The sequence below is a fragment of the Neltuma alba genome, unplaced genomic scaffold, assembly GCF_004799145.2.
Source record: "Neltuma alba isolate B1F8T4 unplaced genomic scaffold, ASM479914v2 tig00010223_pilon, whole genome shotgun sequence".
Taxonomy (NCBI): Eukaryota; Viridiplantae; Streptophyta; class Magnoliopsida; order Fabales; family Fabaceae; genus Neltuma; species Neltuma alba.
Window position 1 is genome coordinate 219,488 of NW_021635155.1, and position 17,751 is coordinate 237,238.

At 33.8% G+C, this 17,751-nt stretch overlaps 3 protein-coding genes across 3 annotated transcripts; 2 read left to right on the top strand and 1 right to left on the bottom strand.

Moving 5' to 3' along the window:
* Positions 1 to 99: 99 nt before the first annotated feature.
* On the bottom strand, positions 100 to 2,587 carry LOC114754878 (transcription termination factor MTERF4, chloroplastic-like). Its single transcript, XM_028943715.1, has one exon. It carries the CDS (start codon positions 2,352 to 2,354, stop codon positions 816 to 818), a length of 1,539 nt encoding a protein of 512 aa, XP_028799548.1. The 5' UTR covers positions 2,355 to 2,587; the 3' UTR covers positions 100 to 815.
* A 3,027-nt stretch (positions 2,588 to 5,614) lies between these two features.
* Positions 5,615 to 6,196, top strand: LOC114754886 (protein EPIDERMAL PATTERNING FACTOR 2-like). The gene is made up of 3 exons (XM_028943726.1): positions 5,615 to 5,714; positions 5,810 to 5,859; positions 5,999 to 6,196. The coding sequence occupies exons 1-3, from the start codon at positions 5,615 to 5,617 to the stop codon at positions 6,194 to 6,196; spliced, it is 348 nt and encodes a 115-aa protein (XP_028799559.1).
* Positions 6,197 to 12,089: 5,893 nt separating this feature from the next.
* LOC114754898 (auxin-responsive protein SAUR71-like) lies at positions 12,090 to 12,805 on the top strand. The gene has a single exon (XM_028943745.1). The coding sequence runs from the start codon at positions 12,148 to 12,150 to the stop codon at positions 12,553 to 12,555; it is 408 nt and encodes a 135-aa protein (XP_028799578.1). The 5' UTR covers positions 12,090 to 12,147; the 3' UTR covers positions 12,556 to 12,805.
* The last annotated feature ends 4,946 nt before the right edge of the window (positions 12,806 to 17,751 follow it).

Below are 17,751 nucleotides of genomic sequence, written 5' to 3' on the forward strand. Positions count from 1 at the left end.
TGAGGAAAATAATAAAAAGGCCTTCAGACAAAGGAGCGTCTGCCAATTAAACTAGTTTGTCCAATTCACTGCTTCCAAACTTTTTAAGGCACAATGGAATTAGAAAAATAAAATGTCCTCCATCACTACGTGAAAATAAGAGTGACAGGAAGGGCTTTATATTCTTTTCATTTCAGATACATACTTAATATAAATACAAGAAACAGCAGAAAATCCTTGTAAAAAGCCTTAATTCTGCGTGGTTACAAGTAAAGCCCTGCCATGGCTGCTGATCATGTATCCATTGCGCCGTGGCAAAACCCTACTTGGCTTCCAAGAGCCCCAAAAGTAACTTACAGTAAGAAGACTTGTGAAATATGACCAAAAAGAAAAATAAGAGTACTCTCTTGCTTCTTGTTGCTTCAACACTACGAGGAATGATGTTCATGGCTCATGCCGATCCACTAGACTGAGCAGTGGGCGAAATAAAAATTTCAATGTTCTTTGTCTCACACTGGTTCTTAAGAATTTGAATTAGGATGCAGGAATGGCTTGATCGCAGGAAGTCCAAACTCAACCCGGGCATGATTAGCACAAAATAACAGATAAGTTTGAGGGCACAATAGTAAAAAATGTATATCATCTCATATTCTGCTTTCAGACCTTCATCACCCACCAAGACAGTGGAACGCAATGAATAGACAGAACTTCACATGTCAATCATTGGCATGATATGCTGGAGACAACAACATAAAATGGACAGACTAATACAAATTTGTTGTCCGCCAAGTGACAGTTATAATATTGTAGATGTTTCATTAATTTGATCAAAATAACTAAAGAGAGACAGTTCGTCTATATAGTTCTTCGTCATCACTCTCTTCTTCCTCATCTGACACTATCTCATTACCTGGTAGCTCTAACTTCCCACCCATACAAAACGATGGACCTGTAGTTTCAGTTTCAATGTAATTACCTTGCAATCTCTCTTCAAATCTCTGGTCACTACAATTTAGCATCCAATTTAATGAAAATCTTATCCCCCTGCTTTTCATCTTCTGGTATCTGGGTTTGATCCGGGATTCCAAGCTATATGTAAAGTATTCTGGAAATTCCACAAGCTCCTTTATGGGTCGCCCCATCTCACTCTTGAAGAAGTAAAAACTGTTCTTCATAAGCTCAACTCTTGCTGCTATTAATTGAGGACATTTGATCAACATATTGGCCACATCATGCAATGGTATTGCCCTTGCGAGGAGGAAGTTAACTGGTTTCATTATCACATGTTGATTAAGGCTAACCACCTGAGGCATCTTCTCTATCACTCGTGCAAATCCTTCAGGGTCAATCTTAAGCTTCAAACTGAAGAAGTACTGCTGTGAAGACAATTTGGCCTTGAGAGGCAACCCAAGAATCGATGGATATTGAGCAATAACTAAAGGCAGGGATTCCTTCCTAATTCCAAAACTAATCAAACAATCCACATTAGGTTTAACAGTCTCCTGAAGATCGTAACCAAGTATATAGGGCCTCTTCTCCAACATTCTAGCTATAATTTTCTTGGGTAGCCCTAACGAGACCAAGTAATCAATCAGAGGTTTAATCACAGTCCCAACTCTCATCCCCAAAAAATAAGGGTACTGTGTCACCATGGGACCGATATCTCTGGGATTGACGCCAATACTAACAAGATAAGCCACTGAAGTACTCATTGTACCCTCAAGTTTGAACCCCAAAAGCTCAGGATACTTTTGCAACACAAATCCAATATCCTGTTTCTCCACATCAAGTCCTCTTAGGAGCTTAATAACCGGAGCTAGCTCAACAATCACACTTGCATGTAAAACTTGTGGGTAGTTTTTTAAGAATTCGCCAAGCTTTGGCCTTGGAATCCCAATTTTTTCTAGGTACCCCAACACAGGTATGATATTCTTTCTCACACTGCATCCAAGCATCAAAGGATACTCGTTAATGTCATCAATTGTTAAACCCAACTTTTGAAGGAACTCTACGCGCTCCCTCATGACCTCAACGGTGGAAGGAAGCTCCAAGTCATGCAATTCATCTGGAATGATTCCTAAACCCTTTAGATAATCAAATATGATTACCCTCGAAACAAGCTTCTCTTTCCGTCCCTGAATCACACCCCAGGTAACAGATGGCATCTCATACTCGGGAAATTTGGAGGCCTGCGTTGAATACGGTGCATAGTATAGCAAAACCCTAAAAGGGTTCAGGGTTTTAAGGAAAGCAGAAGAAGGGTGCGTAGGATATTGCTTTGACTGAGGAATCAAACCGAATTCATGAGAAGTTAATTGGGAAAGTTTAGAGCTTGAAAACAAATTGATGATCTTTTTTCTTCTGAGCATCGACATCGTGCATCAGAAGGATATTGGAACCGTGGATAAGTTTGATATATGCAAACAATGAATACAAGAACTGCAAATGCGCAGGCTAGCAACCAAGAAGCTCTACCTGACATACAATATGAAGAGATGCCGTATTGCATAGCAGAGAACGCTAGGAAACACGGGATTCGGCATATCAGAGGCAGGAAGGAGGAAGATGAGGGTGCTCACGGATTGCGCACCGAGAACAGCACTATGGAAATGAAAAATGATGGGCCTTTAGGGTGAGTCCTGTAAATTTGTAATGGGTTAAAGATTTTCTGACCCAAACAAGAAGTATGGGGTTTTAGTTTATTGTTTTTTGGTGAAGGGTTTTAGTTTTAGATTGTAGACCTGAAAGGCTGTCGCTGAACAAAAGGCTTTTTTTTTTTTTTGAGACGGGGAAAAAATGTTTCTCACATTTCAAGGTACTTTAAATAAGACTGTCTCTAATAAAAAAAAATATTTATACTAGCAAAAAAATTTTATTTTTATTGAAAAAATTTATACAAAAAAATTTAGGTGAATTAGGTCTCGAGAACTCATCAGGGTCAGAACATGCCTCCAGGATCATAGAACGCTTACGGAAGTACTTACAAATCGCTCATTAAGGATGCCCTTACATCAGTGGCATTATTTTAGTTTAAATCCCTCAAGTTTTAAGCTATATGTTTTGGTCCCTCAAGTTTCTTTTCATTTAAAACATTATTCTTTATAATTCAATAAAAACTTGAACTATTTTGTCTATTAAGAGACCAAAACCTATAGTTTGAAATATAATGGACTAAAATCAAAATGTGAGTAAACTTGATGGATCAAAATTTACATTAACTCAATTTTTTTTAATATAAATACTAACCCAATTTTTAATAATGTTATGAATGGCTAAATAAACTTGGGACCCTGGCCCAAAAAACACTAGAGGCCAATAATTTTGAGCTAATCCAACTCCTTATGTCTAAAGGAATGAGTCCAATACATTTAATCACATTCATGCTATTGTACAGACAAAATGAATTGAAAATATCAGGGGTTAGAAGGGAGTAAAGGAAGAATCAAAATGCCTTGTTGCTATTGTACAGACAAAGTGAATTGAAAATATCAGGCGTTAGGAGGGAGTGAAGGACGAATCAAAATGCCCTGTTGCTATTGTACGGACAAAATGAATTGAAATTTGAAAATATCAGGGGTTAGGAGGGAGTGAAGGAAGAATCAAAATGCCTTGTTAAAAGAGACAGTGATTACTTAAGCAATAAATAAAACAAGGGAATATATAATATATACACACATATACATAAAAGCGAAGGCAGTTCATTAATGGCGAAGAAGTGATGGTTCACGTTCATGTCAGACACAGACTCAGAAAACAGAGACCCGTCTTGAATTGCCTCTCGTGAACTTTCTCCTTCTTCATTGCCCATCGCCAACTTACACTCATCACTTTTCACTACTCTTTATGACTTCCTAATCATGCTTCCTGCTCTTCATTTCATTTTCGTGATTCTCTTCCCCAAGTTTTAAACACCAAATTGAATGCTCTTTTGTGTAAAGTTTGATGCAAAATCGATATAGAAATGGCAACAAGTACCTGCGAACATTCTTATATCAATGCTTGCAATAATCATATGATGAAGAGAAACAGAGAGAGATACTGCAAACCCATGTGGTTCATAATGAATCAATAAGATGGATAGGGCAAGATGTTCAAAAATATGTAAAAGCATTGGACACAGAGATAATGACAAAACATCATTGACTTCATAAATCATAATTATCATATAAATTGAATATTTTGATTCTTATCATTATGTCAATGGTCATTATGTTTGACAAGAATGCAATCTTCTTGACAGTAAAGTCCAAGAGTCATGTTTTGCAGTCTGATTTCTGCTTAATTTCTATTGGAATTTGTCAAGGCAAGATGGTAAATAGGCTAATAATTCTTTACCAAGACATGCTTTCAAGGAAGTATCTTGTTGAAACATCAAAACCATGATTATATGGCTTTGATTTTAATTGACAAATCCATGCTCAATACAAGGAAAAAGGTTGTAATTATTAGTCAGACAAACCTCTTTTTATTTATTTATCTCATTCTAAGTATCATATTTTAATTTGACCAACGCTTGTTGAGGACATCTAAAGTAGGATGCTGATGACACCAAGTCACCAATATAAATAAATTGAGGCAGTAAAAGATGAGAAAATTTCTAACCATGATTTCTGATTCTATATTCAATAAGTAGTATGTTTTGTGTAAAGAAAATAACACACAGATGGATGGATGCTATCTATAGTGAGTCTCACCCCACATCATATACTAGTCTCTCTTTACAAAGCATCGTACTTGTCAAATAGAGAATTCTCAGCTTGTTGGTCTACATTGAAAATAAAAAAGTAATAAATGGCACAATTGGATGTGTTCATTATAAAGTTTAATTAGTTTATATAACAAGATTTGAGCCTATGCATTTTTTTTTTTTTTGGTAGAAACCAGGTGGTATCCCCTAGCCGATAGCCAGAGACTAATCCTCCCGAGGCGTAGAGATCACCAAAGTGGGTTTTACTTCTCCCAACAAAGCCTTTTCCATGCACACGGCCTGGTTCGAACCCAGGACATCATGTTTAAGGGATCCAGCTATCTACCAACTGTGCCGGGCTTTGTTGGTTGAGCCTATGCATTTTTATTCAAGCTATGTTTGCAGATTCACTGGAATGATTTCCCCCTGACTTCTGAGATTGCATTTCATTAAATGCTCTGTGTGTGTGTGTGTGTGTGTGTGTGTGATTCAAACTTACTCTTTCACCAGAATGATGAGACCGTCCCAGTGAGACAGCCAACTCCCCAATCAGTTTGGCCCAAAACCCTGTCTTATATATCAGTACTACATGTATCAAATAAAAGCTAGAGGTTTCATCCACATTCAAAATTCATCAATGCCCTTTCCTTCATTTATAGTTTCAGATAATAAGTGTAGTTCATTTTTGGGTAACTCGCCAAAACTTGTGAAACTTTGAAAACCCCCATAAAACAAAAACAGCAGCAGAAACAACAACTGTGGATCATGTGAAACGCATCAGATGTACCTCACTCCACATTTAAGACTCATCTTATATATGATCCTTAAACTCAGCTACAACTACTTCCATCTTCATATATCTCCTTCTTGTTCACTAGCTTGCTTCGCATCCTCATTTATTCTTTGATGAAAACTGATCTGCGAATTGCTTGAGTTTACTCTGCAACTATGAACTCTTTCTCTCTTCCAATCCACAAGTCTTTCCTTCTCATGATGTTTTTCATGCTTCTCTCTATTGCTTGGAGTCTTAGGGTGATTCCTAGTCAAGGTAATTAATTGTCTCGTTGTCCAGTCTTATTGTTTCTTAAATCATCAGTGTTAGTTCGTGAATATTTATGTAAGCTTTGTTCTTTCATCTACAAGATAAGGTGATCAACTTGCAAGGACAGAAACCCGCAAGTGCAGATAACAAGGTTTGTTTGTTTCCAACAGTTTCATGGTTTTGCTTCATGAACTCATTTAGCTGCTACACAAACAACTAAAATACTGATATATATATATATATATATCAGGTTAAGAATGAATGATGAAGTGGATGGTTGTGATTTGCAGGAAGAAGGTGGGAAGAAAGAGTTGGGAATGGAGCTTTACCAGACAGGATCAAGCTTGCCAGATTGTTCCCATGCATGTGGGCCATGCTTTCCTTGTAAGAGGGCGATGGTGAGTTTCAAGTGCTCCATGGCAGAGTCTTGCCCTGTAGTTTACAGGTGTGTCTGTAAAGGCAAATACTACCATGTACCCTCCAATTGATCTTCTCAACTATGATTTTTTCCCCCTTAGTTTAGGATTATAATATTGATGTGACTCTTAGGATGTCAGCTTTTTGGTACCATGATGATTTCTGTTTATGAAGTAGAAGAAGAAGAGTGACTAGTTAGGCCTATATCTTTGATAGAGTGGGATTTTCCCCCTTTCCTACTATAACTGGATTTTGACAGTCCCATTTTGGACTATGAATGTGTGCATTGTTAGTAGATAACAACATTGGCACATGCTTTTGCATTTTGGTCTATGCCACAGCTGCTGTTGTAAACCAAAAACATAAACATTAATGTAAAGTAAGAGTCACTGTGAAATCTCAAGGGGGGACAAAAAAAGATAAACACCAAAAAGTTCTACAACAAATGAGTAGTATGCAATGACATGTTCTGATCTCCTCACTTGTTATTCAGATTCTTTGTAATCATATTTCTTTTTTGAGACATCACAATGATTTTCTCTTAATTTAATTTAATGACATTCAATAAGAAGCAGCAGGGGTGGATTTGTCACTTTAGGGAGCAATTTGAATTGCTTCTTGGGTATAATGGGCAGCAAGAAAAGAATAATTAAAGAGCTCCAAACTCAACAAACATAATTTATTAATTAATTAATTAATTAATTTGATGGAGATAACATCAGGACAACCACAGTATACGGGCCTGATTGTACAAGGACGGCCCAACTGAAGCAAATAATGAGGCATTGGCCCACTCTCTCAGTGCTGCCCATTATATAATCCAATTTTTTAACCGTTCTTAGGTTTTTAAACAAAAGAACCTGAATCCCAACCATATTTTAGAATTTGGCCAAAAAATATGTTTTAGAAGTAATTAATAAAAGTGAGAAAGGGTAGGTGGTTGGGGGGGGGGAACAGTTGGGACTTGGGAGGAATTCCAAGTCAGAAAGAACGGAAGGTGAATCAGAGAGAGATAGATGAAGGCTCATAAAGCGGTTGGATGGGGCTCCCCACTTAGTACCCTCCGTACCGGATTACGCCATTATGTCCTCTGTGCGACCCACAAACACTCCACTTGAAACATGAAAGCGACAAAGAGTTTAAACTTTTTTAATTAATTTTATTTACTCCCCTTTACCTCTTATATATATTTATTAAAAGGTTTTATGTCAATTTCTCATGTTATTTCAAAAATTGAATTCATTAAAATTTTTCTTATCCTCATTTTCGTTTCTTTCCAACCAAGCAGAGAATAAAAAATTAACAGAAATTAAATATCAAATAAAGGGAAAATGACTAAAAACACCACTTGAATTTTAAAATTAATACTGACCACCACTTGAATTTTAAAATTAATACTGACTATTCTTATAAAGATATTCAGGTGTTAGTATCACTTTGTTATCATCTTGAACTTCAAGTGATATTTTTGGGTAAGTTTTTCTTGAATAAATCTTAATAAGTATGACAATCAAGTTATAAAAAATTATATTTTTTTTGATTTTAGAATAATACCATATAATTATATATATAAAGAAAGGGGAGGCTAAATCAATTGATCAAGACTTGTTCAACCAGATCACATTGAAGCTAAAACAAATCACATGAGTAGAAGTCGTTGAACCTCCGCAATGAAACCATGGAAGACTATATAAATAATTAAAATTTAAAAAACTGCACATCATTCAAGAACAAGAATATAACCTTTAAATATTTTCCTTATATAAATATATCATTTTTTCCCTGTTTCCAAACCAAGAAAACAACGGGAATAATGCTGGTTTTAAGTATATATCTACATATATGTATCAAAGGCCAAAAAAAAAAAAAGACATGGAGCTTTATTGCCAACCACCCCGGAGGGGGGGGGGGGGGAGGCAAGAAAGGGCGAATTAATTTTGTGCGAGTGACAGGCAGTGGGTAATTAAAAATCCTTACAGGACTTGTGGAAGATTCTACTTTGCTTGGAGAATCCAGCTTTGCTAATTTATTCCCATGAACGTGCATGAAGTTGCCTCCCCATTCTTCCTAGTTAACTAAGCAGCCCTAACCTTTTCAACTTATTCCACGTCTCTCAATCAACTATCATACTCAAAGCACAATTCCATTTTTTTTTTGAAAAAAAAAACTAAAGGTACTTGAAGTGATAAGGAGGATTGAACTCGTGACACGGCAAGTATTCATATCACTAGATTATAAAACTATTAAATATTTAAAATGATTTTTTTAAAAATTTTGGTCGGTAAAAATATTTATCAATTTTTTTTGCTAAAACATATATATCCTCTTATTGGAGGTAATCCTATTCGAAGCACTATCAGACACTAAATGTGAATACCTTTTCTAATAAAGATTCAAATCTTGATTCGTTATGCTGTGAGGGATTAGTTTTTTTTACTATACCTAATCCCATTGGCCAATATTTATCCGGTATTGAGCAGGGAAAAGTGATTTGTTGCTTTGAGGTCAAAAAAAAAAAGGCGGTGTCGTGTGGTGGGCCTTTGAGGGGAAAGTGGAGGAATACTCAAAGCACAATTCCTTTTTTTTTTTTTGAAAAAAAATTAAAGTACCAAACACTAACAATGTGAAGTGATAAGAAAGATTGAACGCAGGAAGTATTCATATCACTAGATTGAAAAGCTATTAAATATTTAAAAAAAAAAAATTTTTAAATTTTGGTGGGTTAAAATATTCATCGAGTTTGAGTAGGAAAAAATGATTTTGTTGCTTTGAGGTTAAAAAAAGGCGATGTTGTGGGGTGGGCCTTTTGAGAGGAAAGTGGAGGAATAGTGACTAGATAAGAGTGTTTGGGTTGAATTCAAATTGCACAAAAAGCAGGATCATGGGCCGGCCACGTGGAGCCCGGTGGAAAGTGGTTCCTTTACATCAGGCCAGCTTGCTTTTTGCGTCGACATTGACCAAAGATATATAATAAAGCAACCAATACTGGCCTCATAAGTCATAACAGAACATGTTAAAATAACAATTTGAGGACGAAACTTGAAAATGTTTTAATTTGGCGATGAAAATGGAAAAAACATGGCGGATCATGTATGGAAGGCGGCTGAAGTAAATCCACATAGATAACTACGTACAATACTAAATATGAAGAAGATAGGAACGAGTTTGCTTTTTGTAAGTAAGGCCCACCCTTTCTTTTTTTTTTTGTCTTTAAATGTTTTTTTTTCACTTATCAATTTAATTTAATTCATAAATTTTGATTTAGATTCAAAATAATTTAAAGCTGGGTGTGTTTATTTTAAATTTCTGGTCACACGCCATGAAACCCGCGATTCCACCACTCCCCGATCACTTCCAATCATTACATTACACTCTGACATGTGCATTAAATGCCCCCACCTCTGTTCCAGTTCTTATTTCTTCATTCATAACTATAAACGAAATCATATTTACATTAAAAAAAAACAACTTATATGTATAATTAAATATAGAGTTTCACATTATCAAGCAACTAGTATTGAGTGTAATTAAAAAAAAAACTGATGGAATCGAGATTTGAATTTCTGTTCACATAAATATTCATATTTACCGAATTTAAAAATTAAGAGAAAATATGGGTATATACCCATTATGATCCTCAATACACAAAACTAATTTAGGTGTTGAATTTGATCATGAATACAAGACTTTAATATATTTTATCTCATATTTATAATTTAATTTTTTTCCCTAAGCTGATTTACTTAGTAATATTCAAATTTATTAAACAACTCTTATGTTACGTTAAATGTGGGAAGAGACGGAGGAAAGGAATGATTGAAACGGGACACGGTGATCCGCGGTGCCGCGTATAAAGCGACGCGTCCTCAATCCTACCAGATGCCAAGTCATCTGTCAGAACACCAGCTCACTCCTCCACCCGACTTCTCTTTTTTATTTCTTTCTTCCTTTCTCTTCATATTATTTTTTTTAAAAAAATTGTTTATATATTATTTTACAGCAAATTATAATTATTTTAATTATAATATTCTGAGTCCTGCAAACAGAATAATAATGGAAGTTGTACAGTTGTATCTTCATCTCTTGACGGTTGTCTGCTTCTAACTATATAATTAAAGTATTCCTTTTCGTTGTTCCGTCACACCGTCTCAATTTATCTTATTTACAATGTTAAATCTGCAGTAAGATTCTGATTTCAAAATAAATTTTCTATACTAAAAATATAATGCAATTTTTAGAGGGTACTATTATGTATACCATGCGCGAAAATTAATCTGCTTTGTTTAATTAATTTGAGTCGCAATAACATCGATTAAGTTTGGCAGGAAAAAAAATCGATTTAAAAAAAAAAAAAGAAGAAATCAAGGAAACAGTAAAAGGTCAAAAGTGAAAAAGCAGATTCCGTTCCCATCTCTGGCGGTAAAATTTGTTTGGCACCATTTGACTAATTATAAATAAATAATTTTTTTTTATAATTTATATTATATTTATTCAGTTTTTAATATAAAACCTAATTATTAAATTAATTTTGGTTCTAAATATAAGATTTATTCATCATATTTATTATTTTTTTAAAATTATCCTATGGATACTCCCTCAACTATAATTAATTAGAAGAGGGAGAAAGGATATTAAGAAAGATGATTATAGTGTTTTAAAAAAAATGTTATATTTCTTATAATTAACTAACTTATCTAACTTTTTCAATTTAATCAAATTAGTTAAATAGGTCTTATATTAAGGACCGGATGAGTATTTCGTAAATTATAATTAAAAAGCTGTTTTTAAATTTTTTTTTGAATGAGAAAAATTTATCTCATGAGATATAAATTAGTTTTTTTTTTCCAAACTCTTCCCAACCTGGCTCTGAAACAATCGGCTCACCTTTATTTTTGCCAAATGATTGTTTAAAAATAATAATCCCGCGACTGAAATTACACACACGCATTGAAATACTAAAATTTCAAATTACATATACAAATTGACACTAAAAAAGAAGGGAAAAAATGACAAGGGAATGTAACGTTATGCGGTCGGGAAAAGCTACCAGATTAGTGACTGGCTTTAACGGATGAACTGAGTGGATGGGATCAGCTTGGGTCCGATGTCGGGTTGTGTCATGGTTATCACGCTCTTAGTGTTATTTAACCGATATACCCAAGTGAAACCGCCCATTTTAAATCTAAACATTATATATGCAACTAATTTATAAAAATTAGTCATTTATAGAAAATGTAAATACTTTTTTAAATTGTAAGTTAGTTTTCTAAAATACTCTTTTTTTATTCATTTGTATTGAAAATAATCTAAAATTGATGGAAACCTTCCTTTAATATGAGCAGATTATAAAGATAATTTGTGGGGAAAATCAAGTGAATTATTGGTCTTCAACCCTTCCTGTTCAATTTTCCTATAACTAAAACTAATGAAGCATCCATTGATATAAGAAATGAAAAGAGAATCCGTACACAATAAAAAAAAGGGTTTTTTTTTTTGAACCGTTCTCTTTGAATCTGTTTGTTGGTAACACGTCACTGAGCGGCTCATAATAAAACCAGATTTAATCCTAAAATAAATTTGATTTAGAAATAGCACCAAATATTCACTTCTCACCTAAACCACTAATCCCCCCAAACCATACCTATATCAAAGGGAAAAAAATAAAGCAAAAAAAAAAATCACACTCACACAAAGAACCCAATATATTTAAATAAGAAAAACACCAGATTTAGTTGGCCAAGGAAAAAAAAAATCAGATTTATAAATATCAAATTAAATAACCATCTTTAACCTTTATTATTTTTCTCTCTCTGTTTGTACCTGCCAAGTACGATTACCTGTACCTCCACCCCCAACTTCTATCATCATCACCTTTCCATTGTCTACGCAACTGAATTTACCCTTTTACCCTTCTTTTTCTGTATATATTTTTCTTCTCCTTCCCTACTCCCCTAACTCAATCACACACAGTCTCTTTCTCTATCTTCACAGCTTTCTCTCTCCACCGCTGAAAAAAGTAACGATGAAGCATTTGATTCGCAGGCTTGCTCGAGTCGCCGACTCATCTCAGTATACACTCCTCAGATCCGATTCGCAGAGCCGTCGTTCTCGCCGAGTGCTCACCGCGGCAGGGAGGAGCCGGCGGAATCGCTCGAGGACGGCGGCTGCGGCGTTGGAAGGGCACGTGCCGATCTACGTAGGGGACGAGATGAGGAGATTCGAGGTGAACGCGGAGCTGCTGAACCACCCGATCTTCGTTAAGCTTCTGAACAAATCAGCTCAGGAGTACGGGTACGAGCAGAAAGGCGTGCTCCGAATCCCCTGCCATGTCTTCGTCTTCGAGCGTGTCCTCGAAGCTCTTCGTCTGGGACTCGACGACGCGCGTGACATCCACGATCTGCTTTCTTCCTCGTCTGAAGAGTTTTGCTAGGAACGGATGAAGAAGGAAAAGTAAGTTGCAGAAAATTAGGAGGGTGATGAAGGTGAATACAGTATGTTAGTGGGATCTTTTTTTCCCTGTAAATATACTTTACAATCTTGAAAGAGGCACAGAAAAATTTAGGTGTTTGTTAAGTTTCCGTTTTTCTTCTTGTTGCTCAGTGTAAATGCGAAGATATAATCACTTCGCTACTGGAAAAGCAACTAAGAAATGAGAGTCTCTTGTCTGCTTTTTGCATCCATCCTCGTTCTCCATTTTGCTTCTGGGAATTTTTACTTTCTCGGGAAACAAACGGAAAAGTGAACCTGAAAATTAATGCCCTGTACGGAGCACCAAGCTGCGCCTCATGCATCAGTTCAGTTTCATTCGATCGAGCTTGCCGTTTCCAACGGAAGACAGTTCTGATGATCCACTAATTTCTTTTTCTAAAGAATAAAAAAACAATCGGTCGTGGTACGGTTGCCGGCGGGAAAATTTGCGAAAGAGTGAAAATTAAAAAACATTCATAGGTTGAATTGGGAAAAATTAAGAAATTAATATATTATTAGTCTTTATAATTTGATCAAATTTTGAGTTTTGATATCAAATAATTGGTTTTTAATTCTTACAATTTTATAAGAATTTGGTCTAAATTTAAAAATAAAAATCGGGATCAAAATTTTCTAAAAGTAGAGGAATTATTTGTTAAACTGAGATCCAAAAATTATAAAACTCTAAGGATTGCAATCAAAATTTAGTTGAACTATAAGTACTAATAATGATATTAATTTTATTAAAATTAAAGTTCATGAGTATTTCTCATTTTGTATGGACATTATAATTCACGGGGGGAAATTGCAAGAAGTGGGAAGGAGGAAAGGAAACATGGAACAAAACGTAAATGCTTGTGGGTTGAGCAGATATATTAGATAAATAGTAATGATTAAGCCGAATAGCCAATGACGTTGGCAGGTCAGCAATGTAATTTCCGTGATCTGAGGATGCCAGCGTCATTTCGTCTTTCGGGAGGAGGACTGTTTCGTCATTCCAGAGACATATTTATTTTTTATTTTTTTTGGGAGATGGTAACGTAACATAGACATGGCATTGGCTAAAATAAAATTTAAAGAGAGAGAGAGAGAGAGGAGAGAATGTGACGTAAGCAACTGGTCCCTTCAGAGCCCTTAGACTGGGACCGGGAACATTATTGAAAGATGCTGTAATAAGGGTCTAAGGCCCTAAACAAGCTGCCTTTTATACCAATGAAAGTGCTTTGAACATAATCTCTCCCAAATTGCATTATTCTTACGCTACTAATTTTATATTATATTTATATCAGAACACGACATATATATTATTTAATTATATAACTAGACATTACATTATGCACGTGAATAGTTTGATTAATAAATCTTATTGCCAATTCGCCCTTCTATCGACCTGTGTGATATATTAGTTTCAGTTTTAGTTATAAGACCTTATTTGTAATCTATAAAAGAGGTCTTATAATTAAGATCGGAACAGTATATTTTGTTATTAAATACCTTACACCGGCCCGCAAACACACAAACTTGACTTCATTTGTAGAGATATTATATATTTTGTTTGTTTTGAATTGGAAAATTTTATATACATTTGTCATTTTTTTGAACATTTCAGAAATAAACAACTAATAGATGTAACTAATTTGTTGTTGTGTTAAACCATCTTAGTGCCTGTTTGGCATCACTTATAAGTAGCTTATAAGCTCTATAAGCTTTATAAGCTCGATTGACACAATTGGGTCTGTTTGGATCAGCTTTTCTACAATCGGGCTTTTGTCTGAAAAGCTACAATAAGCTATAAGCTAAAATTAACAGCTTATGACTTATAGCTTATGGCTTATAGCTTTTGAAATATGGAGAGAGAAGAAGTTAAGAAATTTATTACCTCTTTTGGTTCTTATTATAAGCCTCAAATAACTAATTTGTAGATAATAAAAAAATCAGTTAAAATTAGTTGAAAGTAATGAATAAGTTAGAAATATATTTTTATTTTTAAATATACTCCTAAAAATATACTTTTATTTTTTCATGTTTCACTTTATATTTAAAATATTTTTTATGACTTCTTCATATTAAATTATTTTAATTTCATTGTATTATGTGAAATTATTTTTTTAATCATGTTTCATTATTTATTAACACTCATATCTATTTTGGTCATTTTACAACCAAACTTACTTTTACTCAATCATAATCCAAATAACCTTTTACCAATATCACTTTTGCAATCTAGCTTTTCTGAACTCTAATTCAAACACAATTCAGCTTATCCAATTTAGCTTTTATCCAATTTCACTTCTCTATAAGCTACTCTTTCAATAAACTGCTTTTCCAATCGCTGATCCAAACGGACCCTTAATACTTGAATGCTTCTGTTAGAGAAGCAAAAACATGTTGGATTATGTCATCGCTCATTGCGTTTCATTGGTAAAAACTTGTGATGTAATCTCTAATAAAAATAAGAGGCAATGCCTGCATAAATGCATTTTTTCAATAAGAAAAAGTTAGTGAAAAGACCATGTTTAAAAAATTTATTGGCCGCAAGAACTTAGATTCGAGCATCAATATTTTTTGCGAGTGTAAAATCCTTTAAAGTAGCTGTACTTTCTTTCAATAATTGAAAATTTTTACGTGAGAAACCAAACATATGTTTAAACTCTTGTTAAAGTTTTAATTGATGTTTGAGTGTTTTAGTTGCAGTCCAATTGGAATGTTGTAAACAGCCAACAAATAGAAGAATAATCACCAATTTTGTCAATGATTTTCATTAATCACTCGCGATAATTATTTTATCTATTCAACAAAACTGTTATTAATTATTAGCATATTGTTGTTAGTCTATCTCGTTTTCATTTTCATAAATTGCGGCCATATTTGGGAGCTTCCATTAAAATTTGTTTAAGCCGTACGTGATTTCAAAGAATCGTGCACCTAAACGTGTTTTGTTTTTTTTTTAAATTGTGAGCATCATATAATATAAGAAGCTAAAGAGCAGGCGAGTGATAGATAGAGATGGCTAAATTTATTGAAAAACCTACCCAGAGGAATCCAATAATGTCTTAAGCTTGGCTTTATATGGACAAAGGAAGAGGTGGTCACATCGGCCACCTAATTTGCAATTAATAAGGAGGATGAATTCTTTGAACAAATAATGGAAGGCAGCTACTTATATGTATTTTGAAAAATTAGGTTAAGTGTAGGTGTGAATCTCTCAAACACTCTATGTGTAATGTACCACAAATTATATATATATATATATATATATATATATTTTGCTTCACGGAAGGGGAACCATATTGCAACAATATTATTAATGCCTTCCAAGAATGTTTTCTTATTTTAAGATCAAAATCTATCAGAGCATGCCCCCATCATTTGTTTGTATATTAATATTGATCAGCATGCCTCTTGTTGCTTCTTAATTTCTTGTTAATTTGACAATTTTTTTTACTTATTTACTAAACTTCTTGGTTTCAATTTGATCGTTCTCTTTATATTTCTTTGGACTTTAATTAATTGCTCTCGTAAATTAATAATACTTGAGTTTAGCTTTTTATTTTGTATATCATCACCCAATTTACTTTCAATTTTGTTTGTATATTATTACTCGAGTTTAATTTCAATAAGCTTGTCTTGAGTTTAGTTTTATCTGCTTTTGGATGAGTACGTAGTCTAATTAATGTTTTATTCTCTATTGTTTCGGATGAGAATATAACTGGTATAAGGATATATATAATGTACCCATCAAAGATGTGTTACGTATATAATTAGACACTTTTAGTTGGAAGTGTTTAATAAGCTTTTATAATAAAGACAAAGATGAGGAGTGAGCGTATTAAATTAGTGGTTCATTAATTCCAATTAACTATGATTAAGAAAAAGTAATTATATTAAGGAAGAAGGCTTGAATTGGTGTTGCCTGGCATGTTACATCCATAATCAGTGCTGCAGGTAGAATCATTAATTATAATTTACGAAGTAATTAATGTGAGCAACCTATATATCTCATCAGCATCATCACCTCCTAAATTATAATTATGGGTTTTACTATTTCTGGTCAAATTGTTTTGGTGTGAGTCTTCATTTCCATATATCCAATTTTTATGACATATATTCAAAGGGTTTGGTGCGTCTACGAGAGACTACGAACAATGTGAAATTTTTTTTCTTTTCTGGATTTAATTTAGGGTATACGTCATGTGGTTAGGTTTCCGCAGACGAGAAGTACTGATAGGGATATATGAATGTACATGACAAATTCATAGAATATAGCGTACTGTTTTGTAATTTTGTTCACTTATCATACATAAGGTCAATTTTCTGCTGCCAAACTTAATATTTGAATATTTGGCAAAAAATCATTTTTGTTTTTTCTAACTTTATAAAAAATTTTAGTTTGGTCTCTTAATTTTATAAAATTACTTCCTCCGATTCTATATGTAAGTTACGATTTTTGTGATAGAATTGGTTTTTTTTTTATGAGTTATACTTTGTATATGTCTAAAAATTTAATTCACTTTTTTTCCCATTATTGTAAGTTTTTTTTTTTTACCAGCACCCATTATTGTAAGTTTATAAACATCAACCACTTATAATAATCATAAAATTATCTTAACATTATGATTTATTATTAGGATCAAATATTATATGTTACTGAGATCCGCAACATATCATCAATATACTACATGGGAATGCATTAATGATGACTTGTTCTAGGGGGAAGGCAAACATACAGTACTTAATTATAGGAACAACAAAACTTATGTGTTTGGAATCACATCTGGACCTTCAAACTGACTTCTCTACTGGCAAAAAGAGCTTTTTTGATTTGGGATGTGTTTGGAATCACATTTTTGCAATCTGACTTTTGTGACTGAAACGGACTTATACAATAAGCTCAAAGAAGCTGCTTTTATCTAATCTGATTTCTGTAAAAGTCAGATTGAAAAAAAAGTTACTTCTCCACTGCTAATCCAAACACACCCTAAGGGCTTATTTGAGGTGGCTTTTGGGAGAAAGAAATGGTCCAAAAGGAAAGAAGATGAGCGAAAATTTTGAAAAATGGATACAAAAAAAATAAACTCATTCTCATCACAATAAAAATTACTTTAATTAATTCATCAATACCAACAAATAGTAGTTTACTTGTGCAGTTTGTCTTAAA